The sequence below is a fragment of the Oenanthe melanoleuca genome, chromosome Z (genome assembly GCF_029582105.1).
Source record: "Oenanthe melanoleuca isolate GR-GAL-2019-014 chromosome Z, OMel1.0, whole genome shotgun sequence".
NCBI lineage: Eukaryota > Metazoa > Chordata > Aves > Passeriformes > Muscicapidae > Oenanthe > Oenanthe melanoleuca.
In genome coordinates, this window is record NC_079362.1 from 16,168,098 (window position 1) to 16,195,804 (window position 27,707).

Below are 27,707 nucleotides of genomic sequence, written 5' to 3' on the forward strand. Positions count from 1 at the left end.
GTGTGTTTGACTTGTGTGTCCCATATATTACATCACTCTTCTGGGAGATCTAGAAGTGCTATTCATCCTGTCATTCATCCAGAAGTTTCTATGCTGAGCATTAAAATATTTTTTTCCCTTTTTCCCTCCCCACTTTTAACCAGGTAGACAAGAAAATTGTCCGCACTGAAATTGGAGTTCTTCTTCGCCTTTCACATCCCAACATAGTAAGTTTAGCCATGTTCTTTTGCTCTATATTTGTTTCCTTGTTTTTTACTCTGTCTGTTTGTGAGAGAAAGCTGTTGTGGTTCACCTGTATGGACCTGGATTAAAGCTCTGGGTTCTCTTCACTGGCATGCTAGCAGCTTTTTTAATGAGCATCTCTTGAGTTATACTTCCATTGTAGGATAAAACATTGATGTTCTTACAGAGTGAGAAACTATGTGAAAGAAGTTCTGCAAATGAAAGTGGAAGTTGGTGTTTTCAGTCCTAGGAGGGTAGGAAAGGTCTTACTTTTTGGTTTCTCTGAGAGACTGGCAGACGGCCTCTTAAACTACTGTATTTCACAGAGGTTACTGAGGTCTGAGAATAACCAAAAAAGTGCAAAAAAAGAAAAAAAGCTAGCAAAGAAGTTGGTAGAGAACAAGATAACTCTCCCAGCTGTGGTCTGTATTCTACTGTTGACCTTCAGATGTGCTCAGCAAGAAGACAAATAAGAAAAGGAAATATTTTCTGTTATCTTTTACCAGATAAAACTGAAGGAGATATTTGAGACCCCTACAGAAATCAGTCTTGTTCTGGAACTAGTCACTGGTGGAGAGCTATTTGACAGGTAAGTTACCTGTACACCTCTCCCAGTACCTTCCTTCCCCAAGGATGTTAGAGTTCAAATTTCTTCTCTGTATGTAAACCCTGTGTTAGTAATTACTGGAATTATTTCACCAGCATGTGATTTATTCACATGAATAAATGTCTGCAGCAAATAACTTTTAAAGTGCCTTTGGAAATGTAATCATCAGGAGACTTTTGGGGAAAAAATAAAAAAGCAGGTTGAAAATTTATGAATTAGCCAGTAAAGGTAGAAGAAAGGTGCTCAGCAGGCACATAGCAATGAGTGTGTTAGAGCAGACAAAAGATGGGAAAAACTGACAAAATCTCATTGACAGGTCATCATAAAATATATTGGGTGGCAATCAGACCAGCCAGGAGGATAGTGTTATGTCAAATAAAAATTTTGTAAGTAGACTAACAAGAATGAAACTCTTTTTGGTATTCACTGTGTTTATGATCATCTGGTTTTGCTAGAAAGGTTCTTCAAGACAGCTGTTGAGTTCTGAAGGTTTTGCTCATGAGGCTGTAAATGCTTCTGGAGTAAGTGCATATGCATAAAGTGAGATGATTCTGTAATGGTGTTGGGATGATATCTTATTGGTAAGGATTTGGGTTTTTTAGAGCAAGAGATGATAAGAATAACCTTTGATACTGGCTTGAGTAAGTGAATTAAGTTACTGACATTAGTGATTCCTAGCTCATGTAAGGACAGGTTGTTTGATTTTCCTTACTCTGTAATTAAAGTTCAGTATCATAGAGGAATATTACAAAAATACACATCAAATATTCGGTCTGAAAGTATCTTCTACTTGAAAAAACAAAATCATAAGGTTTTTTTATGTCATGGTCATACCTTCGACCTTGACAAGAACTATTTCTGAGCAACAACAATAACAACAAAAGCAGCTGCTCCTGTGGCATCCTAAGTTTGACAGAAGAAAAGTGATTATTCTCTCAATACTCAGCCAAAGGAATGAGGAGAAACAAGCTGCAAGCTAAAGAATCAGTGAGTGCCCAGTCCTGAGCTGGAGAGGAACCTGGTCCAAGTGCCTTACCTTTCATGTAGCCCTTTATATGTCCACATGGGTTTCAGATTCAGTCATTTTCAGGAGGGCTGGATACTCTACAGGAGTCTTGGATGAAATTTTGCAATGGCAAAACACAAATAATCCAGTGAAAGTATTGGTTCATGAACAGCAACCATCTGTGTGGTAGAAGAACTGAAGAAGAAAGACTTCATGGGATCCAGGAGGGAAATTGCCTTATTTGCTGAAACCAGGATTTAATAGTCTGCCAGTTTCCACATTCCATAATCTATGCTTAGTAGTGACTATGGGAGTTGAACTGTCAGATTGATCTTTTCAAAAAGATTGGATGCTTGATCCTATAGTTTTGACAGCTAGGACCAGCTGTCTGGCATTCTGAAGCAAAGTTGCTCAGTAGAATTGCAGGGTCCCCTTGTGATGCTGTAGATGAGCATCAATACTGTGGAGATCTGAACTCTGCATCCTCCTGAACTGGAAACTTTGTCAATATAGCCTTTGTGATTTGGAAAAAGACCCAACAAGCAATGAAACAGGATACCATATTAAATTATTTTCAGCTCTTAAGCTAGGAATAGGAGTATTACTTCACTCTTCAACCTTAAACTAAAAATAATTAAACAGAAATATGCAGCCAAGATGTTTTGCACTAGCAACTCCAATTAAACATTGGCTGTCTCCCCTTTCTAAGCTGGGATAAAGGATTAACACTTGCGTTGTGCTGTACAATGGCTGCCCTCTGAGTTTTGGGAGGATAAATTTAGCTTTCTGCCTTAGGCCAGATTCCTCTCTTATGCTTAATCTTTTCAGTCCTTACATCTTTTTACCATGCATGAAGGAAATCTTCAGTCCTGACTGGCAGAGAGACCTTGCACACACCTTTTTCCGTGCTTGTATGATTCCCATCGCAGGAGAAAGAAAATGACCCTGGAATATCTCCTCCTGAGCTGAGGAGCTGTGTCAGATGTGGGGGGAGACCTGTGAGCAGGTCTTGAGATCTACCCTGTGGTTTTCCTCAAGGTGAGACCCTGTGTGGGCAAGCAGGACCCCAGTGTGGCCTGGAACCACCTCCAGGGTTTGGAATACCTTATTGTGCCTTATTTGTGAGCCACCACCCACACACAGACAGCAAAGCAACTTTTGTACTCTGGAGGAGTTACTCTCATCCCTGTTTCCAGTCAGCTATCAGCAGATGACACAACTGGGCCTGTTACACAAGCAGTCTTGCTCTCCTGGCTGCAAACATCTTCATTGCTGTTACTGCTAAATCTTGTAATATGCTGCTAGTTTTTATATTGGCTGTTTTATTGCACCAGTTTTCTCCCATTCCAGATGTCCATTCTTCTTCTGAATAGTATTTGAGCTGCAGAAGAGTAAGTTCTTCCATGTAAACATCCATCTTATCACGAAGATGGTTTTACAAACACCTAAGATCAAATTAGTCTTCTAGAATCCTATTAGCATTGTTGATGTGCTGCTGGTTTTGTGCTGTTCTAACTAAAGGTTCTGGGTAATGAAATTATTCACTTCCCTCACCATATTTAACATTACTGTCAAATCATCCACGTTATTGCTAAAATGAACTCTCATTATGACAATTTTTCAATTGTGCTACCTAAAGGGAGATAAATTCAAATGGATGTATCAGTTTGACACCTGAGTTAGTAGTTCTAATCAGGCTGATTTTGGCTGTATTTTTAAAAAGAAAACTGTTTCTCAGATGTCATAAATCACATTGTGGGTCATACCCTACATACCACTCCAAATGCAATAAATATAACTACTCAAAACTGGAGAAGTTTGTGTAAATTAGAATGTTTACTGCCAAAGTACCTGATGATTTTTGCCAACCCAGCAAGAGAGGAGTGGCAAAGAGCTTGTGGCAAAGAATGACAAAGAGAGTGGCAGACCAGTGGAAGGATTTACGAGGAGAGAAAAATTCAGCAAGTCTAAATTAACTGGTATTAAAATTCTTTACAGGTGCTGCGCCTCCAGCCTAGTGCTGGGACACACTTCTGACACTTGCTTGGCCCTCTCCTCTTTCATTCCTGCATGTTTAAAACAGACAGGCTTGGATGATGTGCATCTAAACTAGCATTGTTTTGACAGAGCCCCAAAGGATGATCTTCAGTAAGGCTCAAAGTGTTCCAGCAATGGTGAGCCCAAAAGCACAATCTGATATTTTGTCTTTTATGGGCTACCTTTTGTTGAAGTTGTTTTTTTCATTCAAATTTTACTCATATCTATTGTCTTTCAGCTGAATCACCAGTATATCTCCTTTTCAAATACGAATTTCAGCAAAACAATTCAACTCTAACTTCTTTTTAGTCAGAATATCTGCAGATTGCTAAGAACAGTTTTTGTTTTCTCCACTTCAGATAAAAATGTCAATCCATACATTCTTCTTGTTTTTACTTTGACATCTTGACCACAGGCTCTTCTGTTTCTTCTTTCATCTTATTATTAAGTGCACCAAACAATGTCTAAAAGTTGTGCTTATGACTGACAGTTTCTTGAGTCACTTCAAGTTTCATGTAATTTCCTCTAACTCTCGGTTCAAACTCATATTTTCTTCTTTTATATAGTATACATTAATTATATTAATTAATTAAAATTAATAATAATATTAATTATTATTAAAATGTTAATTTTTTCTAAAGAACTTGCATTTTTAAGAGGTGTGGGAATTATTGCTACTTATGGACAAAATATAGTGAAGCTTAAAGAACACCTTTTTGTTTGTGCTTTTGGAAATTAAAATTTCCAAAAAGGGAAGTCAAAAATAGTCAAGGAATTAATCAATCACTAAAGTGTGTGTTTCTTATGAGCTAGTGTCAGAATAGTACCTTCTGTTTGCTTCAGTGCCCTGGTCTCATTATGTTTTGCCAGTCTGTCTGTCTCATGACCTGGGGTCAGAGAAGTCCTTTGGACTCCCTGCTTCATAGGACCTTGCTACAGATCCCTCATTCAGGAATGACAAAACTAAAACGAGGTTGATGACTTGAGTACACCAACTATGCCAGTTCTCTGAAGTTGGAAGTCAAGACAGAGCTCTGATTAAAGTGCTCTTTGATATCCTAGTAGCTCATTTGGTTTCTCTTGAATTTAGCTTCAGTAATGATAAAACAAAGTAATTTCAGAAGAAGGACATGTGCATTAATGCTCATTTGCAATCCTTTCCCACGTAATTTGGTATTTTGTTCTCAGATAGAGAATATTGTAATAATGCCTTTACAATTTTTTTTTGGTGGTCAGTGCCTAATTTTCTGTCACTCTGGGAACTGGGAAAGCCTTTTGTAAGCTGTATGCATCAGTGCCTGTGAAGCTTTTTAGTTTATTAGATATTTTTAATACAGAAGGTTCTTGTGATTATAGCTCTTCTGACGGATGTATTCTCAGTTTTCTACCACAGCCTCAGTATTGTAATATAGATATACATAATCTGCATGGCAGAAAAACTAGCAGATTTAAATTAACCTGTTAAATTAATTAGGAAGCTGATTGAATAATTGAATTCCTTAATTATTAACACATTTTAAATTCTTATTTTATTGAAATGCAGAGAGGTTTTGACAGCTGTTGAGGTAAAAAACCTTCAGCCTATATAACTGTACCCTACATACATAGGTACATACAGAAAGTCCCTGACTGAGCCAAGTGCTAATAATGTGTCTTCTGTGCATTGATTCAACACCTCTCCTGAAATTATAATGTCACTTAAAACCTGTGTAGTTTGTACATTTAGGATTTAATTGCTTTTTTGCTAAGTACATTATGACAAGAGTGTAAAGTGAAGTCAAAATATTTTAGGAAGAAGTACAGTTTTCCTAAATATTCAGAGCACTGAAATGCTTTTCCTGGATGGTAATTAAGGAGATTTTTTTAATGAAAGCCTGAAAAGCAAGTATGTTTTAGGTTATGTACTTCTCAGTTCAGCATTAACCTTTAGTCATGGTTGTAAGGAATGCATCACAGACCAGTGCACTGTAAGTGGTGCCAAGGCCACAAAAGAAGGTCTGGAAGAGGTGAACCTGAAATAATCCTGAACTGCATAATGATAATGTGAATGCTCTTGGGAATTGTGACACAGAGGAATATAAGCACAATCTGAGTTATGCAAACTGTGCCCAGCTTGTGGTTCCAGCGTTTGATGATCAGATGTTCACTCTTGCTGGGAAGTGGGTGATGTGCCAGAGTGAGCTCCAGGGCAACTCGTTTAAAATGTCATGGCAGCTGGAACTGCACTGGTGGAGGGATGAAGTAGGCAGGTGGGTCACCTGAACTCAGGTAGGATCTTTCCACCATCCTTGGGCATCATCCATGGTTTTGGTTTTTGTTTCTTAAATACCTTTGTAGTATTATATGTAAGCTATTATAGTGACTTTCCAGGCTGATAATTATATTCAGTGTCAATATTAGGAGAAACTTATTTTCTGTAAATTCGGCCAGTATTTGTTTGCCTTGTCCCCAGCAGGTAGAGAGAAGTGATTATTCTTTAAAGCAGACTTTATAGCCAACTCTTATGCAGCAGAGGATTGTGAAAGACTATATTTTCTTTGCCCCTGCAATCTTTTGTCCCCCATTTATGTTCTCTTCATGTCTGTTGATCTTACTCCACATTCCCACATCTTATCCAAATCAAGGAGCCCTTAGCTAGCCAGAGAAATGCAATTAAAGCCTCAGCAGTGGTTGTCAGGGCAGCTTCATTGGTGCCTTCAGTGCTACTCTTTTCCCCTCCTGAGGCCACTGCCTCTTCTGCAAGCTTTCTGGATCATTCCCTTTGCTCCCTCTCAGCAGGCAGGAGTTGAATTGTGCTTCAGCAATCCCATTTGTTGTGCTGCCTCACTTAGCCAGTTACACAGAAACTTTTGAGAGGGAAGCTTGCAGTCAGATATGAGCACTGTGGCTTCACAACCTCTAGAAACAAAGACTTATTTTAAAAAATATCTTCTGGGATCAGCTCCTGAAAGGTGAACTTGTCAAATTCTGTGGGTGCTATAGTAATGCTGAGTTGAAAGTAGAAAGTTAAAGAGAGGGAAACAAACCCTAGTATGAGCTATAAGAAATATGTAATCTTTCTCTAAATTCTCCTGCATGCCACATTTATCAGAGAGTGCATCTTGCTTAATAACAATGGAGGGAAACAGTTTTCCTGAATGACTGCAGTGATGAATTTCATTTTTAAACACAGTATTGAAAAAAAACTTCTTGTTTGTTTCACAGGAAGTCAGGTCAAAACCCAGGTCAGTATTTCCCATTATCTTTTTTCAGATTACAGACAGGCAGTTTGAGTCATTAGAGACAGTAACAGCTTGTCTGCTCTGTAATATGAAAATAGTTGTAGAATAAGGGAGATTCTGAATCAGAGCTACTGTTAAAATTTTTTATTATTCTTCAGTTCTGTAGTATGGAAAATGCATGCATATTTATGTGGGAAACCTTTTTTTAAACTAAAAAATGCATGAGAGCAACCAGGAATTGCAATCATCTCAATACAGGCAAGAACCAATAGATCTATGAATGATTCATTGAGAAAATGTCCCTTGCGGAAAACATTTTGCTATTGAATAGAGCGATGTCATTTTCTTTTCCTGTTTCTGCTAGTTTTCAGTCTCACTTTAGCTTGTAGAAATCTTCTAATTCCATTTTAATTGAATGCAAGAATTTGCATAAGAATTGAGTTGTTTCAGAAAAAGTCTCCATGACAACCAAAGCATTTTAGATAAATTGACGTTTATTATATAGAATGAAACAATTTTTAAAATCATTAGCTCATACTGGTGTTGGAACAGAACTTGTATGTATCCTGGGCAGTGACTTGCCTGAGACAGTACATGAAGTAGCATGACACAGTCCACAGCTAAGATGTATTGCAAGGATTTTGGGAAAAACCAGCCAGAGGCAGAATGAAAATGACCATGAAAAGAGTGATGGCTTTTTTTAATGTCATAATAAATATAAAGGATGGTCTGCAAAGCAAATACAGACAGTGCTTTGAGAAAGCAAAACAATGTTGGAAACTGATAAAGTGTAATAATCTTTACTGTCTTAGATGGCCAAGTTGATATAGCAGGACTTTTGCAAGCCACATGATATGTTTCTAAATTCAGCTAATACTCAAATGCTACCAATTCTACATCACGGAGAAATAGTATTTATAGCAGCAACATAAATAATTGTTAAATATTGCAAATTTTAGGGTGATTGTTTAGATTAATTAGCATAAAGCTAAGAGCATTTGCTAATATGAGTTAAGGCAGGAAAGCAACAGACTTTACCTGCTCACATTTCAGGAAAGACTGGAGGATGGGTAGAGTGGGCCACGTGGGAGGCAAGCAGAGAAGAAGAGCTAAGAATAGGAGAGCTAGTGCATGTAGAGCATGGGGGAGGAAAAAGTAAGCTTGTTAATGTGGTAAAATTTCAAATTTTCTTTATCAGCAGGAGTTGTGAGTAAATTGAGTTTAAAAATGCAGGAATATTCGTTGTACCAATACTGATTCTGATACCAGTGAAAAATAAAAGAGAAAAAGGCTTTGATCTCAGGGTCAGTGGTCTCAACTGGAAGTTTCAGGCATTGCCACGGAGAGGCCTGGAGTGGTTCTGTGGAGGGGGAAGGGTGTTCACACTTCCTCACTCTTAGCTGAGAGCTGTAACAGCAGCAAATGCTGGCTGGAATTTAAGGCACTGTCAGCCTTGCACAAAGAGGTGTGTGCTATCAGTGACTCGCCCAGTCTAGCATCCTCTGGCACTGGATGAGTCCTCTCCTTACTCAAAGCAGGTTCCTGGGTGGTTTTGATTTCTTTTTCTATCTAGTGCAGCTGTGCAAACTCTGTTTCTCTTGCTGGACTTTGAAAGAGCTGTTTTGTTACTCTTTGAAAAATCAAACCTATCCTTTCCTTTTCCAGTGAAATGCTCACTTGTTTGTTAATGTGGGAGACTGATTATTTTAGCTTGCCTGGTGTGCTTGTTGTTGATCCCCAGAAACGTATTCTAGTCAAGTGTAAAACTGTATATCAATATAATTTAATACTCCTCTGAAAATTGATTCTAAAATGATGCCTTGGGATTCTCTATCTCTTTCCTCATTGATTTTCAGGTCTCATGTGTTTAGCTTAGCAGGACTGTGTTCTTCCTTTTTTTGCCCTAGCAGTAATAAATTTTCTGCAGAGCAGGTGTGTCCACTAGTTCCCTTCCTTTACTGGGATATGGCCCACTGATTTCCATGGCTTCACACATATTCAGTGAATTAAAGCATAGTACCAGGAAGAATGCCCCAAAAGGAGTAAAATCCATTACATGGTCTTCCCAAATTACACTGGAGGCTGCAGGGGTGTGGTGAATGCTGGTAAGAGTTTTTGCATCTGCAGACTCTGATGAAGATGTGCAACATGGAAATCTTATTAAAAACGTAGCAAGAGCTGAGGGTCTGGCAAGGATTACTGCAAATTATGAAACATTTGAACACATATATGTGTTTGATGATGGAAGCTGCCAAAATATCAACTGCAGGAGAGCATTTGTCCCCAGAAACACACCATGCCATTTCCACATGCCTGCTGGGCAGTGTGATGCTAAGAGTGGTTTTGCTCACTGCTAAATCTGTTACTGCCCCATTACCCTGGCAAGGCTCTTCCACCTCTGGGCAGCAGCTGAGAGAGCAGGAAAACAAAGATTTCTGTGGGGTGCCCAGCCCTGCAGGCTGGCAGGGATGTATCTCAGCATGGTACTGGGCTGTTCCCAAAGGACATCTCCATATCTGCTGGCACTGGGAGAGGGCACTGCGTAGGGGCTCTGGGAAGTATTTCCCAGCTCCTCTACACAGATGGAGGCAGATTTGTCTCAAATATGATGACATGTGCTTGGAAATATGTGTCTTGACGTACAAAAATGTAAACAATTGCATCAGCATATTTCAATAAATGTGCATGCATCGTCATGAAAAAAAGATCCTACACAAATCGGCATTGCATTTTTGCTTGGTTTAGAATGTCTTCATTTTGTAGGTACGTCTTAGATTTCCTGGATGCTTGCAGCACCAAATTAAGTGTTTTTCCAAACATTTTTTTTTTCTGGTTTCAAACAGTTCTGGATTCCCTGCTGTCTTCCTCACAGTTTTCCTCACAGAGTGCTCTCCAGCACTCTGTTGGCCTACCTGGCTTCTTCATTTGCATATCAAAGAGAATATTTAATTAGTTCCTTATTGGTTCTATTCCTATCTTTCTCTCAGCAAAGGCTTAATCTTCGTTCACCCATGGTTTTGTCAAAGATCATCCTATAAACTAGGTATAAATAGTTGGGGTTTGCTTCAATCATAGTGAAATAAGATATTTCTGCAGGTTTCTGTCCCATTATAGAAAAATGGGCAATGAGTCATTGTTAATCTGCAGACTGAATTTAAAAAATCCTTTTAAAGAGGACTCATTGGTCTCAGGTAGGAGTCTTGCTGGCACACCTACCGTTTGTCTTATGTAAACTACCACAGGGAGGATGCAAAAAATAAATATGCAAATGATCCCCCAGCATTACTATATGACCTGAACTACAGGATAATCTTTCAATACTCCTCCTTACTGCCTAATACCCAGGTTTTAGTTCTAAAGCAGAGTACCCTTAGAAATAAATGTTCATCTTTGGAAAGGGATGTCTTTTTTCATTTATTGCTATCACAGAATATTAGGTTTTCTATTTGCTAGATTATTATTAATTAAGAGTAAGTTTTCTATTGTCAATAAATCTGAATTCTAGACTCCTGGAAAACTGGAAAGTTAACTCTATATGACATAATCTGTAATTGGCTTGCCAGTGCATGTTATTCACATGTAGCACTAGCAGATGGTCCAGTGCATTGCACAATATTTCTACAGCTGTTTTTTATTGCTCTCCAGAAATATGGGCCCGCACTTCATTACATTTATTTATTTTAAAGTGTAAATTACAAGGCTTCATCTTTAAGGTCTGTGTGTTTCTTCTGCAATGTGCTTAATATAAATAATGAAAGCAGCAAGCTATGCTTAGCAGCATCTATTGCCTAAGTCAGCGTGGACTCATCTTGAGGTCAAGAGGGCAGTCTTGAGTGTCTTTTTGATTTTTTGCTTATTTCCACTGGTCAGGTAATTAGCATTGGCTGGACATTTACAGGAAGCTCCTCTTTTCTTTGATTTGGGTGACTGGAGGAAAATACAAAGCCATAGACTGCCTTTAAGGGTTGGTTGTTTTTTTTTTTCATTCCCCTGGTTTATGTGTTTCGAAACAGTTAGTACACTGTAAAAACAGAATTTTTTTATTTAAGGGAGAAATGTAAATTGAATTGTAACTGCATTACTTCATATTTCTCTGATCTTACTCTGAGGTGTGTTGGAAAATCAGAGTATTCTACATACTGTTTAGGCCTTAGAACCTGCCTCATGCGCTTCTGAGGTCAGGGGCACAAGGTTATCCTGCACCTGCTGGGCTCTGTGCATGGGGCAGAGTGGATGCTACAGACAGGTACATCTGGCTGACACTAAATACTTCATTTGAATCAAAAAGGAGGAGGAAGCAAAGCCAGAGTGTTTGGGGGAATGAATAACTAAGCAAGAATGCCATTGGGGCTCAGGTGTCACAATGTAATCTAACAGAAGAGGATAATTCAGCCTGGAATGGCTAAGGAGTAATATAGCCTTTAAGCATAATGTAGCATTTTATTTGAGGTAATTGTTGGGGTTTTGTAACCTCTTTTCTATACTTCAGGCTAAAAGCTTAATATAATGTCTCACTAAGTAAGATTTGTTTTGTTTTCCACTTATGGTGATAAGTTCTAGTGAAGCTCACCCTGATGATGTAAACAGATGACCAAAACAGGAGAAGGGCTGAAGGCACAAAGAAAGCAAAAGTGTTAAACAGTGCATATGGCATGACAGCTAAAGGGTTGCCAAAAAACCCAAAGAGCCCAAAACAAGCAAGCTTCCAGAAATCATCACAAGCAATTATGCAGCAATGAAATAAAAAGAAATAGAAGAGCTGCTTGAGAGGGAATACTGGCTGTTACTGCTGCCAGAGGAATAGACTCAGTTTTCTGTGAACACAATGAGTGTAAAGGTAAAGTAATTGCAGCTGATTGGGAATATCCCTGTGTAGATTGCTTTCCAAAGTGCCTCTTTCCTTGCTGCCTCTGTTTCTGGTGGAGTGCTATCTTTGCACTGTTTCTAACTCCTAGCCACTTGATCTTCTAATGAGTATAAAGTAATACTTTTCATATGTACACTAGTCACACCTTTCCTTCCAGTTCTGTGAAGCTGAGTAGCTGCATTGATGGTCACTCAACATGAATCTGTTATTTCAGTAAAAGGAAGTGATTAAAAGTTCCTGCAAAGCAGGAGCAGTGGGGAGAAAGAAGAATATCCTTCCTACCACCAGCACAGCCCTTTTATGGACCTTTGGGCAGAAGGCATTTCCAGTGATTTCAGACATTAAAGGTTCCTTGCTGTACTGCTTCATGGGGATTTTAGAAAATTGTTTTATAGAACTGGCTTGTCTGCTTGCAAAACATTGTTTTATCAAATATCTTGTAGGCACCACAGATTCTGTTTCTAGACATCTGTCTATGTTTTCTTGGGCTTTGAAAAATTAATGCAGCAAAAATATGAAGACTTCAGATCAAAAATCTGACCTTTAAGGTTACTCTCTGAGTGATAATTATTGTAGTTCACAAATACTATGCTCAGTTAAAAACATCAGTAAAAAGACTGTTGAGTGTGTATTTAAATAGAGAATTAGGTTACTTAAATGATAGATCCTTATTTTATTAACTGCTTGTATGTCATTGTGTAAATCTTTGTCTACTGCCCACTATAAGAAAAAGTAGCTTTTCCAAAAGAGAAAAGTAGCTTTAGTTGTAAAAACACCTGTGTCTTTTTGTATGTAGCATCCCCAGTTTTCTACTGAGGGGGAAAAACAGTTGTTCAGCCCATCACTCTTGAAGGATAATTTGAAACCAGTTAACTTTTACACCAACCTTTTCTCTTGAATAATTCAGATCTGTGTGTGCAAAGCATAGTGCTTATGTTCTATGACATACTATCTAACTAACAAACTAACTAGGAAGGAAGGGTTTAAGTTAAACATAAAAGTGAAAAATCAGGCCCTAAATGTTGAGTAGTTATATCTTTCAGTAATTCAGATTCCTTGTTTGTCAGAAAGTTTCAAAAACTTTGAACTGAATATGTACATATATTATGAGCATCTTGTGCAGTTGGCATTTAGCCTCCTGTCTTTCATTTAACTAGAAATCAAAGGTAACTTAAATTGCAAAAGGGCTGTATTCTAGTCTCTTGGGGGCACTCCACTGTCCTGGTCGTATTTAAATTTGATTGCTTGCTATCAAATTTTGATAAGAAGCTTTGATATGCTTCTTTTTGATAAGAAGTTTTGAAAAGAAGCCTCTTGCTTCACTGTTTATTCACCTTAATGCTTAATTGTGTTGCTTTTTTCTGTAGGATTGTGGAAAAGGGGTACTACAGTGAACGAGATGCTGCAGATGCTGTCAAACAGATCCTGGAGGCAGTTTCTGTGAGTATTATCTGGCATCTCATGCTCAGCACCTGATCTTTCATCCATGGTGGCTCAATAAATACTTGTGTGTGAAAGAGGCTGTGTGCACAAGTTTCCTCCTACAATTAATTGCATATTGATAATTTTTAAGGTAATCAGTGACACTTTGATGAATTGTACTTCAATCAGAATGTCAGTACTGTTGAGAGAGGGCAGAATAATAATTGTTGCCAGAAACCAGTGCAGTTTCTAATATACCTTCTTTCTCTATATGTTTTGTGCTTTTGAACCACTGGAATTTTTATACAATTTCACATTCTATCACTTAGAGAAAGATCTACAAATTCTTGAGGAAGTCTTCTAGTGTCTAGATACAGTATTTCAGTACATTTTCTGTGCTTCTTAGTCACTTGTAGCTCTTCCATCTGGTTTCACACCTGACTTTCTCCAAACCAGCAATCAGATGCTGGGGAAATACTTAAGAAATTAAATTGTCCCGTGTCCAGCATGTTAGTGCTGTTCACTTCCAGTACAGAAGAGAGGGAGGAGAGGGGAGGTGTTGGACAAGGGAAAGGAGAGATCAGCCTGCAGGGTGTGTTTGTGGTGAGGCTGGTTCTCCATGCATGGAGATGCATTGTCACAGGAGCTGTCCTCAGGAAAGGACTGGTGGAGATGACTGGCCTCTGTGGAGGGCATCCAGAGACGAGGAGATTACTGGTTACAGCAGCAATTCTGTTCACCAGAAGGAGCAGGCCAGCCTGGGAGTGTTTACCTGGGTATGAAAACAAAATAGCTCAGTGTGAAACGCCCCTATTGGTAACAGTGATGAGCCTGTTCACACTAAGTAAGATGTGAGAACTGGTGATTACAAGAATAACTGCACCTGCTGCAAGACCATGCATGCTCACTTCATGGTTCCTTCTGAAAGATCTGATGTCTGTGAGGTCACTCTCATCGGAAGAAGTCCACATTATGTATTTTACAGCACATCATAATGCAATTGTATAAACTTTTGAAATTGGCTCACATTGTTATTTTATTACTTTTTCTTTCAGTTGAAGTGCCTCATTATTTACATTATTTAATTTTTTACATTATTTAACATTCTTTTACAAAAAAATTATGAGTAAATTTTGCTGAAACATATTTCAGAAGGTGTTAAAGCTCTTTATTTTAAAGCCAGAAACAAGAGAAAAATCTTCATCTTCTATAAGTCAAAATTGCTTGGCTGAAGTCAACAGAACAGTGGTGTATGAAAACTGAAAAAAATCATTTTTATAAAAGCAATAACTAGGATTTCTGTGGTTCCTTGTACTAGATCCCTAACTAGGATGAGCTGTATTGACTTCTGCTTTTACAGCTGACACTGAACATCTAAGCCAAAGCTGGAAAAGTTGTGGAAGTGGCAGTACCCAGGCTGGGATCTTTGCAGCCCTGCTGAAGTACTCTGATAGATTTGGGCTATAAACTTGACAGAATGGTGCTTGTGAGAAGGACAGGAGTTATTGTTAGAAACTGGAAAAGCAGCAGAATAATTTTTTCAAAACGAAAGGAAATATATCCGCAGATGATTCTTAAAACCAAATATTTGTACAATTTTTACAATAAGCAATGCCAGTTAATACCATTCTGGCACCAAAAAAGCTTTTTGTCCCATGTGATTTTTATAAATTGCTCTTTGAAAAAGCAGCATCCAGCCTTCCTGTTGCTGACCTCTCTTGAACTGAATGTTTTATAAGGCCCCTGCTCAGAGCTGTTGCTATAGTCATGGACCTTACAGGGGATCATTAACATGAGGAGGTATTATGTCTTCATATAGCAAAGGTTTTTATGAGACACTTCTAAAGAATTTAATGAGAAGTGCAGAATGGAATTTTAAAAGCGCTTAAGGATTTTTTTATTCAATTTCTTTTGAAACTGTTAAAGCAAATGGACTAAATAAGAGACTAATTGACAAAGCTTCTAGGTCTGTCTGGTTTTTGTAATACCTGAATACCTATAAGCCCAGCTCTAACTGGCTTACCAAGAATTAATCAAGCAACCAGAGTAGCAACAGAAGATTAATCTCAATCTTCATGTCACAAACCATCATAAATATATCCGACATCTGTCATCCCAAGATCAGAAAAAATAAAAAAAGCAGTACTGTTGTGTAGACCTTCACATTCATTTTGTCTTTTTTCATGATTTTCCTTTCTGCTGTTTACATCTGATCTGGAGTTCCTAGCTGGTATTTGCCCTTAGCAGGACCATATTACATTTTTCCTCTCTTCTGCATTTTTCCTGTTCCATTATTCTTTCATTGTTCTTCAAGCTGGGAGATAGCTTCATTCATAGATAAAAGGCTTGTACAAAACTAGGTCAAACCACTGTTCATCCCTTTAGCTCTTCTGCTGTGCTGTTCAAAGCATGTAGAGAGGTTTTGTTGGCATCTAACAGCACAGGGAGATGAGAGGGAATCTCATGATTCCATGAATGAGTTTCATGCCTAAAGAGGAGGCATCTGAGGGCAGTCTTCCTTGGCACACTATTGTCATTTCTCTCCTCTCAAGGAATGACCTGCATGCAGTGTGGTCTTCTTGCACATATTCTAGTAGCAGTTTTTCTTTTTTTTTTCTTTTTTTTTCTTTTTTTTTTTTTTTTTTTCGTTGCAATGAATTAATTTCTGCATGCAGATGTCCTGAGGCCAAATCTTCTGGGTATCTTGCAGAATGAGTTACTGATATTTTGGAATCCAAGTAGTCCTCAAAAGATTGGTCACAAAAAAAATATTGCACACTTCTTTAAGGGAAAAACACACATCTATTTTTCCGCTGGTCAAACTTAATAAAATTACACTGATATATTTTTTTAAAATGTGTATTTTAAGTGCATTTGTCATTAAAAATAAATGCTGTTCCTTCTTACCTACTCTGCATTAGTGTCAAAGGGATAACTTGCTGCTTGGGCATTAAATTACTCTTTTCAATATATTTAAATTTGAAATTTAGTATAACAGTTTAGTTTTTGTATTCAGGGTGGTTACTACCATGCATACTCTATGTAGTTTTGAACTCATCCATCAGTCTCTAAATTAAATTCCCATGAAATTTTACAATAATTTCTTTTCTTAGACTGCCCATTATCATGTCTAGATAGGAACATTTTCCTGAACTTTTATGTGGGACTCTCTCAGTTTCTATTTTTCAATTTAGATTTTTGGCTGCTTCAAGCCTCATTATAGATCTGCACTTCTGTTCAGTTCCTTGTCATCTTAAATCCACAGAGAGCATCTCAGGTGTGGGGTGGCAAAGCCTGAGGGCACTTAAGCAACTTGCAGGTTTGAGAAAGAAAATCTAGATTAAGGGTTTCTGTTAATTTCAGAGAATTTTGATCTGTCCAATAATGAACTTACAAATATGCAGCTTGTAAGCAGATTTGCAAACTCTGAGGCATTGGTGTGTATGACAATTACAGCTTAGGCCAAATGAGCTAATCAGACTTATAAAGACAGGATAAGAACCAAGAGCATGGAATTAGATATTTGGGGGGTTTGGCATTCAAAGAAAAGTGTACAAGAGATAAAGATTATGCAGAGGTTTCCTTTTTTTTCTATACCATCATTGAGTTAGTTCTTGCTGGAGCTGGAGACAATGAATGCATTTTAGTTTTAGCCACCAGCTACAAGGTGAGCTTAATTGAGGTGTAATTGTCACTGGTGTCTGAAATTTTGAACAAGGTCAATTATCAATATATATGTAACAAAGTCTAAAAAGGCACACCATAAAAAAGGAGAATAATTGGGAAGAAACCTAAAGCTCAGTTCTGTAGAAAATGAAGTCAAAATTCACAGAAGAGAATGGAAGGGATGCCTAAGTATTACAAAAGAGAATAAAGACTTGTCAAAAATAGTAGCAAAATTTGTGAGCACTCTATGTAGGAAGAAAAATCCTATGCTTGATTTAAGATACTGAAGAACATGGATTTTCTCTCTTTAGTAGATTTTGCAAAGGATTTTCGCTTCAATGGAAGAGGCATTTGTACCTTCAGATTTCTCCCCATTCACTGATGAATCCTGAGTGTTTTCCATCCTGCCTCTGACACTAGAGTGGCTTTTTGAGTCTCTTCCTGGCATAAGTGTTTTTATCCATAAAGAGGAAGTTAAGAAACAGCCAGTGTTCTGACCTAAGACTACCCACTAACCCCTGCTTTTCTGATGGGAAAGAAGGGCAAGTGGAAAATTCTTCTGTCAAGTTTTCTGTAGGTTTGCTTAAAAGTGGAATTTCAGAAGCTTGGTTTAGGCCAGATTCAGTATATCTTTAACAGTGCGGCTGTTGCTAAGGACCAATGCTTGATATTATAAGACAAGGAATGTGCTAAGGATTATGATGTTGTAGAGTGTGAACCACTTTCTCCATTCCTCTTTTTACAGGCTCATAGCCTCTTGAAATAGTGTAAACACTACTTTAATAGTGGTAGAGTTAGACTGCAGAATAAAGAGGTTCTAGCAATATTTCCGGAAGGTACTTCCATAATAAAACATGCCTCACATACACAATAAACCCTGTATATCAAGGTAAAATGTCAGATATAGAGGAGGAATGGAAAAAGGAGAGAATATTGTTTGCTTGCATTGTATCTTATAATACAGTGAAAGCAGGCAAGGACTGATGGTTGGTTGGGTATCAGGAAATGTTTTGCAGGTCAATTACATTCATTCATCCCTGAACTGGAGTATTGCCGTAGGCATGGCATACAACTTAATGACTTGTAGTAAGAAATAACAGCATCTGTCCATCTTATGGCATTGTTGTTAGGTTTTTATTAAATAAAAAATAGTTTCTATTTGGTCTAGTCTTGGCATGAAATGTTTCATTCTTCAAGATTTGTGAGGCTTGACGGTGAATCCTCTTGGAGAGGTGGTTAAACACATCACATACAGAGATGAGTCCATAGAAGCTGGGAAATCATCTTGGTCTTTTCTTCCATTTGGTGACAACATTTTAACAGGGGCTTCATCAGTGTCCTGGGAAACCGTTCTGTCTCACTGCTGTTAAGAACAAATAAGCAAGTAGGTAAACTGTCAAGTTATGTAAAAAACCAATTAAAGTGCTGCCCCTGCCTGGGAGGGAATTGCATTTGTGTTTCGAATGTGCTGTCTCTGCAGCAATGTTCAGTAATGGCTCCATACACAGGATAATCTGCTTAGAGGGCAAAGGCTTTCTTAATGAGTAGGTTCATTATTTTGCAGGCTTACATTTGATTGCTTTTCATGTTTGTTGAAAACAGATTTTAAGCTACTTTTTCCTTGTAATTGATGTACTTAAATTGTGGAGAGGGTAACAGTTATTATCACACTAACCTGATTTATCAGTACCTTGATTCAGAATTATTAGAAAAAAATAATTAAAATCTGTTTTCAGCTGAGTACAAGGTTCCTCTTGCAGCACATGTGTTGAAGAAAAGTTACAGTCAAAAAAGCCTAGCAATGCTGCCATCAGCAGTGAGGAAATGAGGGTATTGTATTGGCTATTATCACTAATAGAGGAAATGTACCAAGCAGATTTACTGTTTTACAGCTAATGTCCAGTGCAGCAAAAAGTCAGGGTCATATTTGCCAAATTGTTACTGTTTTATATTATGCTTTTGTCTAAGTAAGTTGTCCTTCTCTTGTTTTGGAAACACATCACTTCAGTATTAATTTTGGAAAATATTTGGAAGTAACAATGAAAGTGACTAATTAGCACTTGATTTAACTCTCAGCACACCACAGATGCCAAATGATGATGTGTTTGGGTCAGTAGCTGATACATAGTCCAAGAGACTGACAGTTGCAGGGAAATTAGAATTGCTGTCTAAGAACTGACTGGGGACTCAAAGGGTTTGACCTTTTCCCCGTTCATCTTAGGGAGATGGGCAATTTCTCTGCTCCTTCATTTGTAAGATGGATTGTTGAAAATATTGTGTGAAGAGAGTGCTGACCACGTCCAAAGCTGGGTCTATCTGCCTGATTCACTGATTCTTGAGGCATTGTTTTGTGATGGCCTGGCCATCTCCTTTCAAGGGGAAATAGCATAGGAAACTCTTTGGGAGAGTCTGAGCCTTGTCTTTAGCCAACCCCATGTTGCTCTAATTAATAGCACAAACAGAGGAAGAAGACTGCATTTATCTCAGACCTTAAACTGCTAATATTCCATTTATTTAAATAATTATTATTGCATGTATTTTGCAAACTGTTTTGCAGGGATAGGGCACTGATGTACCTGTTCCTATGGGACACACAGTACACTCTGCATCTCCAAAAAATACATGTTTCTATATGAGCTTGGGAAGGCTCTGAAGGCTTCTGAGTTAGAGAAGCTTCTAAAGTATCCTGAGATCTTCTCATACTGTGTAGAAACAGTAAAGGATTAGCAGCTGGATGCTACAGAAAGAGTCAAGAAGAATTGATGAAGACTGAGGAGGTATCAGGAACTACCCAAGAGGAAATATCAAAGTAGAAAATGAGCCAGCTGTGCATGAAAAGATGGAGGAGAATTGTTCACTGGCACTGCAGGAGTGCCACCAGGTGACTGCTGCCCTTCATGCAAACTGTGCAGCCTTGATAACATCATAGAGGTGTGGACACGTTGCAGTATTTCACTGAGAACTGGAAGGCATCTGGTTAAATGTTGCATTAAAATAGAAACACCTTTGTAGAAGTCACTGCTTTATCCCCTGAAAGATCTACTGAAGCCTAAGAAAACCTTTTATCGAGACCCCCAGGACGGTGTTTTTCTGTTTCCAATGCCAACGGTGCCTCTAGGACTAAGCAATGACAGGCTTGTCTCCTTGTGTCTTGCTGTTCATGCATCAGTAATGGTGGTAAGGAATAAAGAGACATCGATTTCAGGAGTAAATTACAAGGGAACCTGTGAAAAGAAAGACAATTGCCAAAAAATTACTCAGTAGTGTTATTGTAGCCTCATACAATTTTGCACCTCCAATTTCATAGTACTAGACTGACTAAGATAGCAGCCTCTCAGCAGAACAACTCTTTGCAAAATTGCAATTTTTTCATTAAGTTGTATGGAAACTTACCAGAAGCCCCATGCCTGTGAAAAAAAGGTAAGAGAATTTCTGCCCTTTTTGGGGGAGATTCCTCACATGCCAAGGAGTTGTCATAAGCTAAGATTGACTGACACTGAGCCCTCTTAAACAGACTATGTAAAAATTTATCAGTTATTGTTTCAGTTTGGTGGCTCCATTTCTGTAACCCTGATAGCATGAGTAAATCAAGACTCTCATTTAATTCCTCAAGATCCCTAACTGATTCCCTGAAATATTAGCATTGTGGATATTTTGGGACTTGTAATGAATTTGGTCTTGTCCCTTTTCATTTACTATTTCCTGATGATTTTTATGTCTTTGAGTGACTGCTTTACATGACATTGTCATACTTGTTTTCTGGCATGTGAAGAATGCTTTCTGAAGCCTTTTACCTCCACTTTTATTGTTTCTATCATCAAATCCAAGGAGTGCCTAGACTTTAAATTTCATGCACTCCTTCTTTTCAGTTGAGCTTCACACAGACTTCTGTGTTGGAAGATGCAAACCCTAGCAGGGGTGAATGTTTAAGCCAATGTTTTCATCAATCAGCACCACCACCCCACACTTACCACTTCATTAGATTTGAGTATGTGATTTTGCTTCATGAGCTATAAATAATGAGACCAGGTATTTATAAGAAACAGGGTGTCTCCTTGACAGGGTGATCAAAGCTTTTTTCAGGAGCTGTGTTAGATTGTGCTTGAATGAAGCACACAGTCAGTGGTAGTTCGATTTCTGGACATGGATAAATTTGACTGCTTGGTGAACAGTGCAGAATGTGAGGATTTTGTTGTATTTTCTGACATAAGTTCATGTGCAATAGTAAGGATGGGCAGTATTTTGTAGTTATTATCATAATTTATGCAATAAAATATTATAATTATGAATTATATTTTAGTGAACAAAATCTAACAACTGTAGAGGTAGGTATAATTAATTATCAGGGCTGCAAATTGTTCCTTTTCTTTGCTTTTGACTGTGCCTGCTTCACTGGGGTTCTTATATCTTTCTGTTTGACACAAGGATGGATTTTTTTTTATAAGGAACTTGAAAAGGCATGCAATAAAATCTGTTAAAAGTATGTCCTTAATTTAAAAATCAATATTTAATCTAAAATCCCATAAAGATTTGATAATATGTGGTGTGGAACATTGTTGCCAACAAAAAAAATTCAACATGGTTTTCTGTGCAGATACAACCACCCTGGAATAACTTTGCCCTTGTGGCTGTCTGGAAGGATGAATAATTGAACAAACTCAGGAAAGAGAAATTTGACAGCTCCCTGTGTCTCATAAATAAGAGTTCTTTCTTCCTGAAATCTGAGAGGACGCTTCATAAAAGAATCTTCAGTCTGAGCACTACATGAGCATTGAGATGATTACAGAGTGAGCATCTTGTTGTGTTTCCTTGATGATGGGACTAAAAAGATCTCTTCTGCTGGCTGCTTAATTTTCTCTACCTTGTGAGAGAGATGGTTGGTAACACGTTCGTTTTCTTGTAAAATTTATTTGCAATTATTCAATAGTCTGAAAAATTATTAGTTGGAGGCATCAGACTGACTTCTTCTTTCTAAAGAAGGAAAGGGTAGGTTTACAGGGATGCCACCAATACATGCAGGAGCTGAGGGGGGCTCCTGCCTGCTCCTGCCAGTGCAGATGTTGGTACAGAGATGCACAGGCCAGGGTCTGCCAGCACATTTTTTTTCCTGTGCAGGGACTGATGGAGGGGTGCTTTCCACAACTCCCATCCTCCAAATGGTGCAGAAGAGTAGTGCCATTTATTCTGTACCCAGATTTGGTACATTTATTTTCTAAATTAAATATTCTGCTCTTCTCATGCCTATTGGTAAATCAAACAGATGAACCAAAGTCAGGGTTTTTTTGCTGAACAACATGGTTTCAGACAAAATACTCTTGACAAATCAGAGGTTATCTCACTATTTTGAAGGATTCATATGGTTTTCTGTGAAAGCATAAGTCCTTGCAGTAATTTTGAATGCATAGTTGTCTAGAAGGGCAAACCTGTCAAAAATTGAATTTATAAATACACAAATAAAATGAAAAGCTTCAATCTCTAGTAAGCTTTGAATTCTCTAATCAGATAGTGTGAAGAAAAATCTGGAAACATATAGAGAAACCAACTCCAAGAGAAAATCTGATACACTTTGCTTTTAAGTACCTGTGTGGTCACAGAAATCTGCATCAAGGATAACATCCAGTATGTCACTTGAATATAAAATAACCATTTTCAGCCCTACGTGGTTTTCATGTGAGACTGCAGGATGGCTCCTGTGTTGGGGTGTTGCTAGTGTTATCAGTGGAGATGTTCCAGCTGCCACTTTCCTAAAGCTTAATTTCAGAGCAGGGGTCTGCAAAGGATCCCCTATTTAGTCAGGTACAGCCCTTCTTCCTTTCCAGACTTGCTGCATTTTCCCTATCTCTGCTAATACTAAGGAAGCAGCAGACTGAAGCAGTTATGTCTGGCAGATCTTTGAGCACGTGTTTCAGGAATGCACAAAAGACTTTTATAGTTGTGTCTTAGTGATAATGAATAAATAACTCTTTAAATAAGGAGTAATAAGGATATTTTCCAAACTGTTGGATAAGATAAGCAGAACAGTGATATAGTTGGGTTAACATTGCTGCAAGGGAACTGGTTGGTAAATAGAAGTTGAAATAGCCAGCAAAGCATGCCTGTTTTGCAGGTCTTTTGGAGGTCTGTTGCAGGTAACCCAGTAATCTGAGCTCAGGATCAGTCATTGGGACTGTTCCAAGGTGCATCTGTGCACCCACTACCACACAGATGTGCAAGACAGCTCCAGCTTGTGCCAGATTCCCCAAAAAACAAACTCCAGAGGTGGCTGGATTTAGGTCTGTAACTCAGATGGCGCTGTCTTCCCCAGAAAGCCTTTAATGTGTTGAAAGCAAAGGTTCATGAAATGCTGTCACTCTTCAGGTTTGATGTACTTGATATGGTGTTACACAGAATGGGCATGTGGCTCTTCAGAGTAAATTATCCATCCCTTATAATGGGATGGATATTACTACTTTACTTACTATATTACAACTTTACTTATGATTCTTCCTGGACTTTATTTTCCCTGACCTTTTCTCTTTATTGTTTCGTAGAATTGTTTGCTTTCTCCATGAAATACAGACCAATGTATCTAAATAATGAAAAGTCATGGACCAGTTCATAGCTTTCTGTCAGCTTTCAATTTGATTGACCTGCTTAAAATCACAGAGCTGATGTCTGTGATCTAGGCAGAGAAAATTAAATTATTCAATATGGTAAGGCACAGCTAAGCAAAAAGAAAAGAAGTAATTCACTGGGCTATTGTTTTCAAACACTAGCAATATACCTTGGAGAGCTGAGTTTTGTTTCAGAGCTGTGCCCACTGGGTTCTAAACTTAGCAAGGGTCTTTGGCTGAAGTTCTTTCAAGCAACTTTGAACATACTAGAAGGAATAACACCAGAAAAGTAATGTTGGTCATTAGGCTTCGCTTTTGGACCTCCCACCACTTATCACAAGAACAAACCCCTTCATCACAGCCCTTCCTTAAAGACCAGCTAAAATGACCTCTAAAAAATTCTCATCTGCATCTAGAAGTGATGGAAAGAGCTCCATTTCTTGTTCTGCTGCTGCAGCATGATGTTGGTTTGTTACCCTTGCAACACTCAGGGGGAGTCCACAGTTTTTTTCTGATTAAGAAAAAGTAGTTCGTATTTTGTCAGTATTCTGAGCTCAAAGTTGCACGTGAGGAAGGAGGTTAACCCTAGAGGGACAGGGAGATGGAATCCTTCACTACTGCTTTGGGGGTGTCAGGGACTGTGGGGAACTTCTGAGTCATTCCTCCTGCCTGATGATTCCTCCTGACAGATGCATTCATGTTTTTGGGTTGATCAATACATGCAAAAGAATGAAGGGTGGGAGGCCATAAATCCTTTCCAGTTCTTGAATGTCTGGTCCCCTCCTCACAGTGCCCAGCACAGCAGTAGAGATTTGCAAAGAAATGTGTCTGCAGCTTTGGGAGGTCAAGAATCCAGCTCTGAGCCACTCCCTGGATGCAAAGTTTTCTGCTGAAACAAAATTGAATGTAGCTTTATGCCTGTTGTCCTCCCCTTCCAATGCAGGTATAGGCCCCTAAGGTTATTTAAATTTGCACAGCAACTAATCACATAAGACTTGAGAATAAGCTGTAGCATCTGGCATGCTGTAGTTTCTTCATCTGCTAATAATTTTGCTATCTAAATCAAATTTATTACTCTGAATTTCAAACCTAAATGTGTAAAATTTCTTTCAAATATGAAAAAAGTAAAATATTCAAGTAATATTTGCAATATTTGGCAATGGGGGTTATTGTACATAGCATTTCATGATAATTAGGTTAAAGGACTGCTGTTTCTGTAATGGCTTGGATATATGGGACCCTATCAGAATGAACAGCTGATTCTGCTAAGTAATGATTTATAATGTACAGTGACCAGAGGATGTCAGAGAATGTGGTAAGATAGTTCTGAAGTCAACTTTTCGTAATATCTGTGCCAGGAAAATATCATTTACATCCTTTCTAACTTAGAGGGAAGCTGAAATTTTGTAAAGTTAGAGATTAGAGCTTTCCTTTTTTTTCCTGATTTCCATCAGTTCTATTTAGTCTCAGGAGGTTCAGTCCCTGGTCAGCTTCTAGCCCTGGTGATATTTGCTTTGAATGGAGAGACTCACTACTGAGATCCATTTAAGTGTCCAGTTCAAGCCACAGAAGTTTTAAAGAGTCTGTTTCTATAAACAAAGTAGTAAATATGATAGACATTGCACTTAGGCAGAAATGAATTTCTGAGTGCCATTGCATTTCCATTCAGAAACATCATTATATTTTAACCATTTGGGAAGTCACTTTGAACTTGGCATGGACCTTCATACTTGTGATCTGTCATAAATCTTCCTTTGCTGTATTTCCTTACATTTTGTGCTAATTTGGGGGGAGTGTCCAGGGAAAGATGGCTAACAAACAATAGTTGAGTGTTCATTCTAATAGATAGTATATTCAGTTTAACAGGTAGATGAATTTATCTGCAGATATTGTTGACAACACTAGTGGGTGTTTTCTTTTCTTGAGGCATCAACACTTTGAAAGTAAATAACTTAGGTTTTAATTAACTTAGGAAACTCTTTAGCTGTGGTTTTTATTTCAAACAAGTTGCTCAGACCAAAAAATTCTGCATGTAAAATAAATGCAGCCAACTAAAATAGAATATTAGAAATAAATATTTAAAACACTGTTTGGCTTTTATTTAGCTTCCTTACCTGATTTCAACAGAAAGAGGAATAGACTGTTAGAAAAAAGGGTGTGCTGTGAGGCGTAACAGGGACACACTGGAATAAACCCAGCATCAAATATGGGTAAAAAAAGCTGAGGCTATGCTGGGTTACACTTTCTGAGGCTGGAAAATGCACCACCCTTGTTGCCAAAATGAGGTGTCACTAAGCAGATGCCCTACAGCATCTCACTGCCCTCTTCAGGGACTGTCTGGGGTGGCTTAGCCCTGTGCAGGAGGAGAGTCCAGGCACTGGGAACAGCAGGAATTCAGCTCATGTCAGGGAGGGCTGCTTGGAGCCTCAGATGTGCCTTGTTGGTTGATGGAAAAGGAGAAGAGAAACCTACGTGTTTCTGCCCTCAGCCACTATTGCAACAGCAGGTTTTTTATCCAGGATTTACCTTGAGAAGAAGGAGTTCTTAAAGCAAAGTAAATGGTGTCTTCAGATGTGGCTGGAAAAAAATAAATAGCGGCCTTCAGCCATTTACAAAAATTCAGTTTTCTTGGTTGCCAAAATGAAAGCTTCTTTTTAATATTTGAGGTTATTTTTACATTCTTAAGGTTCACAAATTTTGGCATTTCTCTTGAAAAGAAGTGCCTTGTCTTGGGGAAAGGACTGAGATTCACATATTGAAATGCTCACTACAGAGAACTATATTCATTCTCTAAGATGTGGTGTGTATAACCTCAGGTGTTGTGCACTGCTAGGCTTTGGCTGCAGCATGGAGAGACTGAAGCCCTTTAGACTGTAGATTTCAGGTCAGGTCCTGTCGTGAATTTTAGAATACTTTGGTTTTGGCAAGTATTTAAAAAAAAAAAATCGCATTTTTTTTTATCTAGAGATTTTATTAACTCATTTTTTCATGTTTAATTCACAGTGAATAATCATACTTCCAGAATTATTCCTTCTTGATTTTCATGCAGCTAGACAAAGGGAAGGAATATGCTCTGAATAGGGAAATACAAACATATGCTCTTTCACCAACAAAATAAAAGCAAATAAAGCCTCAGCTGAAATAATTTTACTTCCTTTGTTCAGAGGTTTGTTGTTTGGTTTTTTTTTTTAATAAGAGGTATTCCAGCAGAAGGCAGCTATAACATGATACTTTCCTGACAGTCACAGTATATATTGTTGCATGACCTTTCCCTTTGCTTTCATAGCTCTGCCTGTCCCAGCCATGTGGTGGGCAACCAGCTGCCTGCTGCCTCCTTCCAGGATGGTCACAGCTCACCAAACTGAGCCTTAAAATCCCAGCTAAGGATGTTGTCCCTCAAGTTTAGTAGGAGTTGATGTGCAGCACTGGGTACAGCCCCACATGGAAATGATGTTACTGAAAGGCACATTCTTAATTTTTCACCACAGTAAATATTAAATGTTAAATGCACTTGCTTTCTTCCAAAGAAAATATGCCTGGTTTGGTTCAGTTCCTGTATGATGTGCTGAATTTATATGAATACAGTCATCCATGTATGTGATAGTCCGTAACTTAATTCACCATTAAAATAAATTTACTGCACTTACCTCTTTGACAAACCTGATTATCCAAACTGTCACTGTGTTTAAGCTATCTCATCAGGTTTGAAAGATTTTATCATGGAATTGTAACAGTATGCATGCATGCATTTGAATTATGAGCAAAAGCTGTATTTTCCACAGAAAAGAAAAAAAATTACCACAGAGTCTATCAAGAGCAGGCAACATTAAGTTACAAACTATTAAGCCAAATAAGCCCATATCTCTGTTTAATCTCTGCTCATAAGAACATGGACTTCAGGCTTAATAGATTTCTTATTGGGAGGTCTAAACCTGATTGCAACCTGTCTGGGAAAACTCCGGTCTCATATTTCAGGCACCCATGCTCAAAGTAAGATAATTCAAAATTAAACAAATTCTCCTGATCACTCAGATAGACCTCATCTTTACATGTATCACCTTATATG

The 27,707-nt window shown here is 38.2% G+C and overlaps 1 protein-coding gene across 1 annotated transcript in view; it reads left to right on the forward strand.

Moving 5' to 3' along the window:
• CAMK4 (calcium/calmodulin dependent protein kinase IV) overlaps nt 1–27,707 on the forward strand; it is a 140,144-nt gene that overhangs the window by 78,832 nt on the left and 33,605 nt on the right. The window contains exons 3-5 of the mRNA XM_056514054.1: nt 144–206; nt 729–811; nt 13,328–13,400. Coding sequence (XP_056370029.1) covers nt 144–206; nt 729–811; nt 13,328–13,400 — 219 coding nt within the window. The remainder of the gene's footprint in view (nt 1–143; nt 207–728; nt 812–13,327; nt 13,401–27,707) is intronic.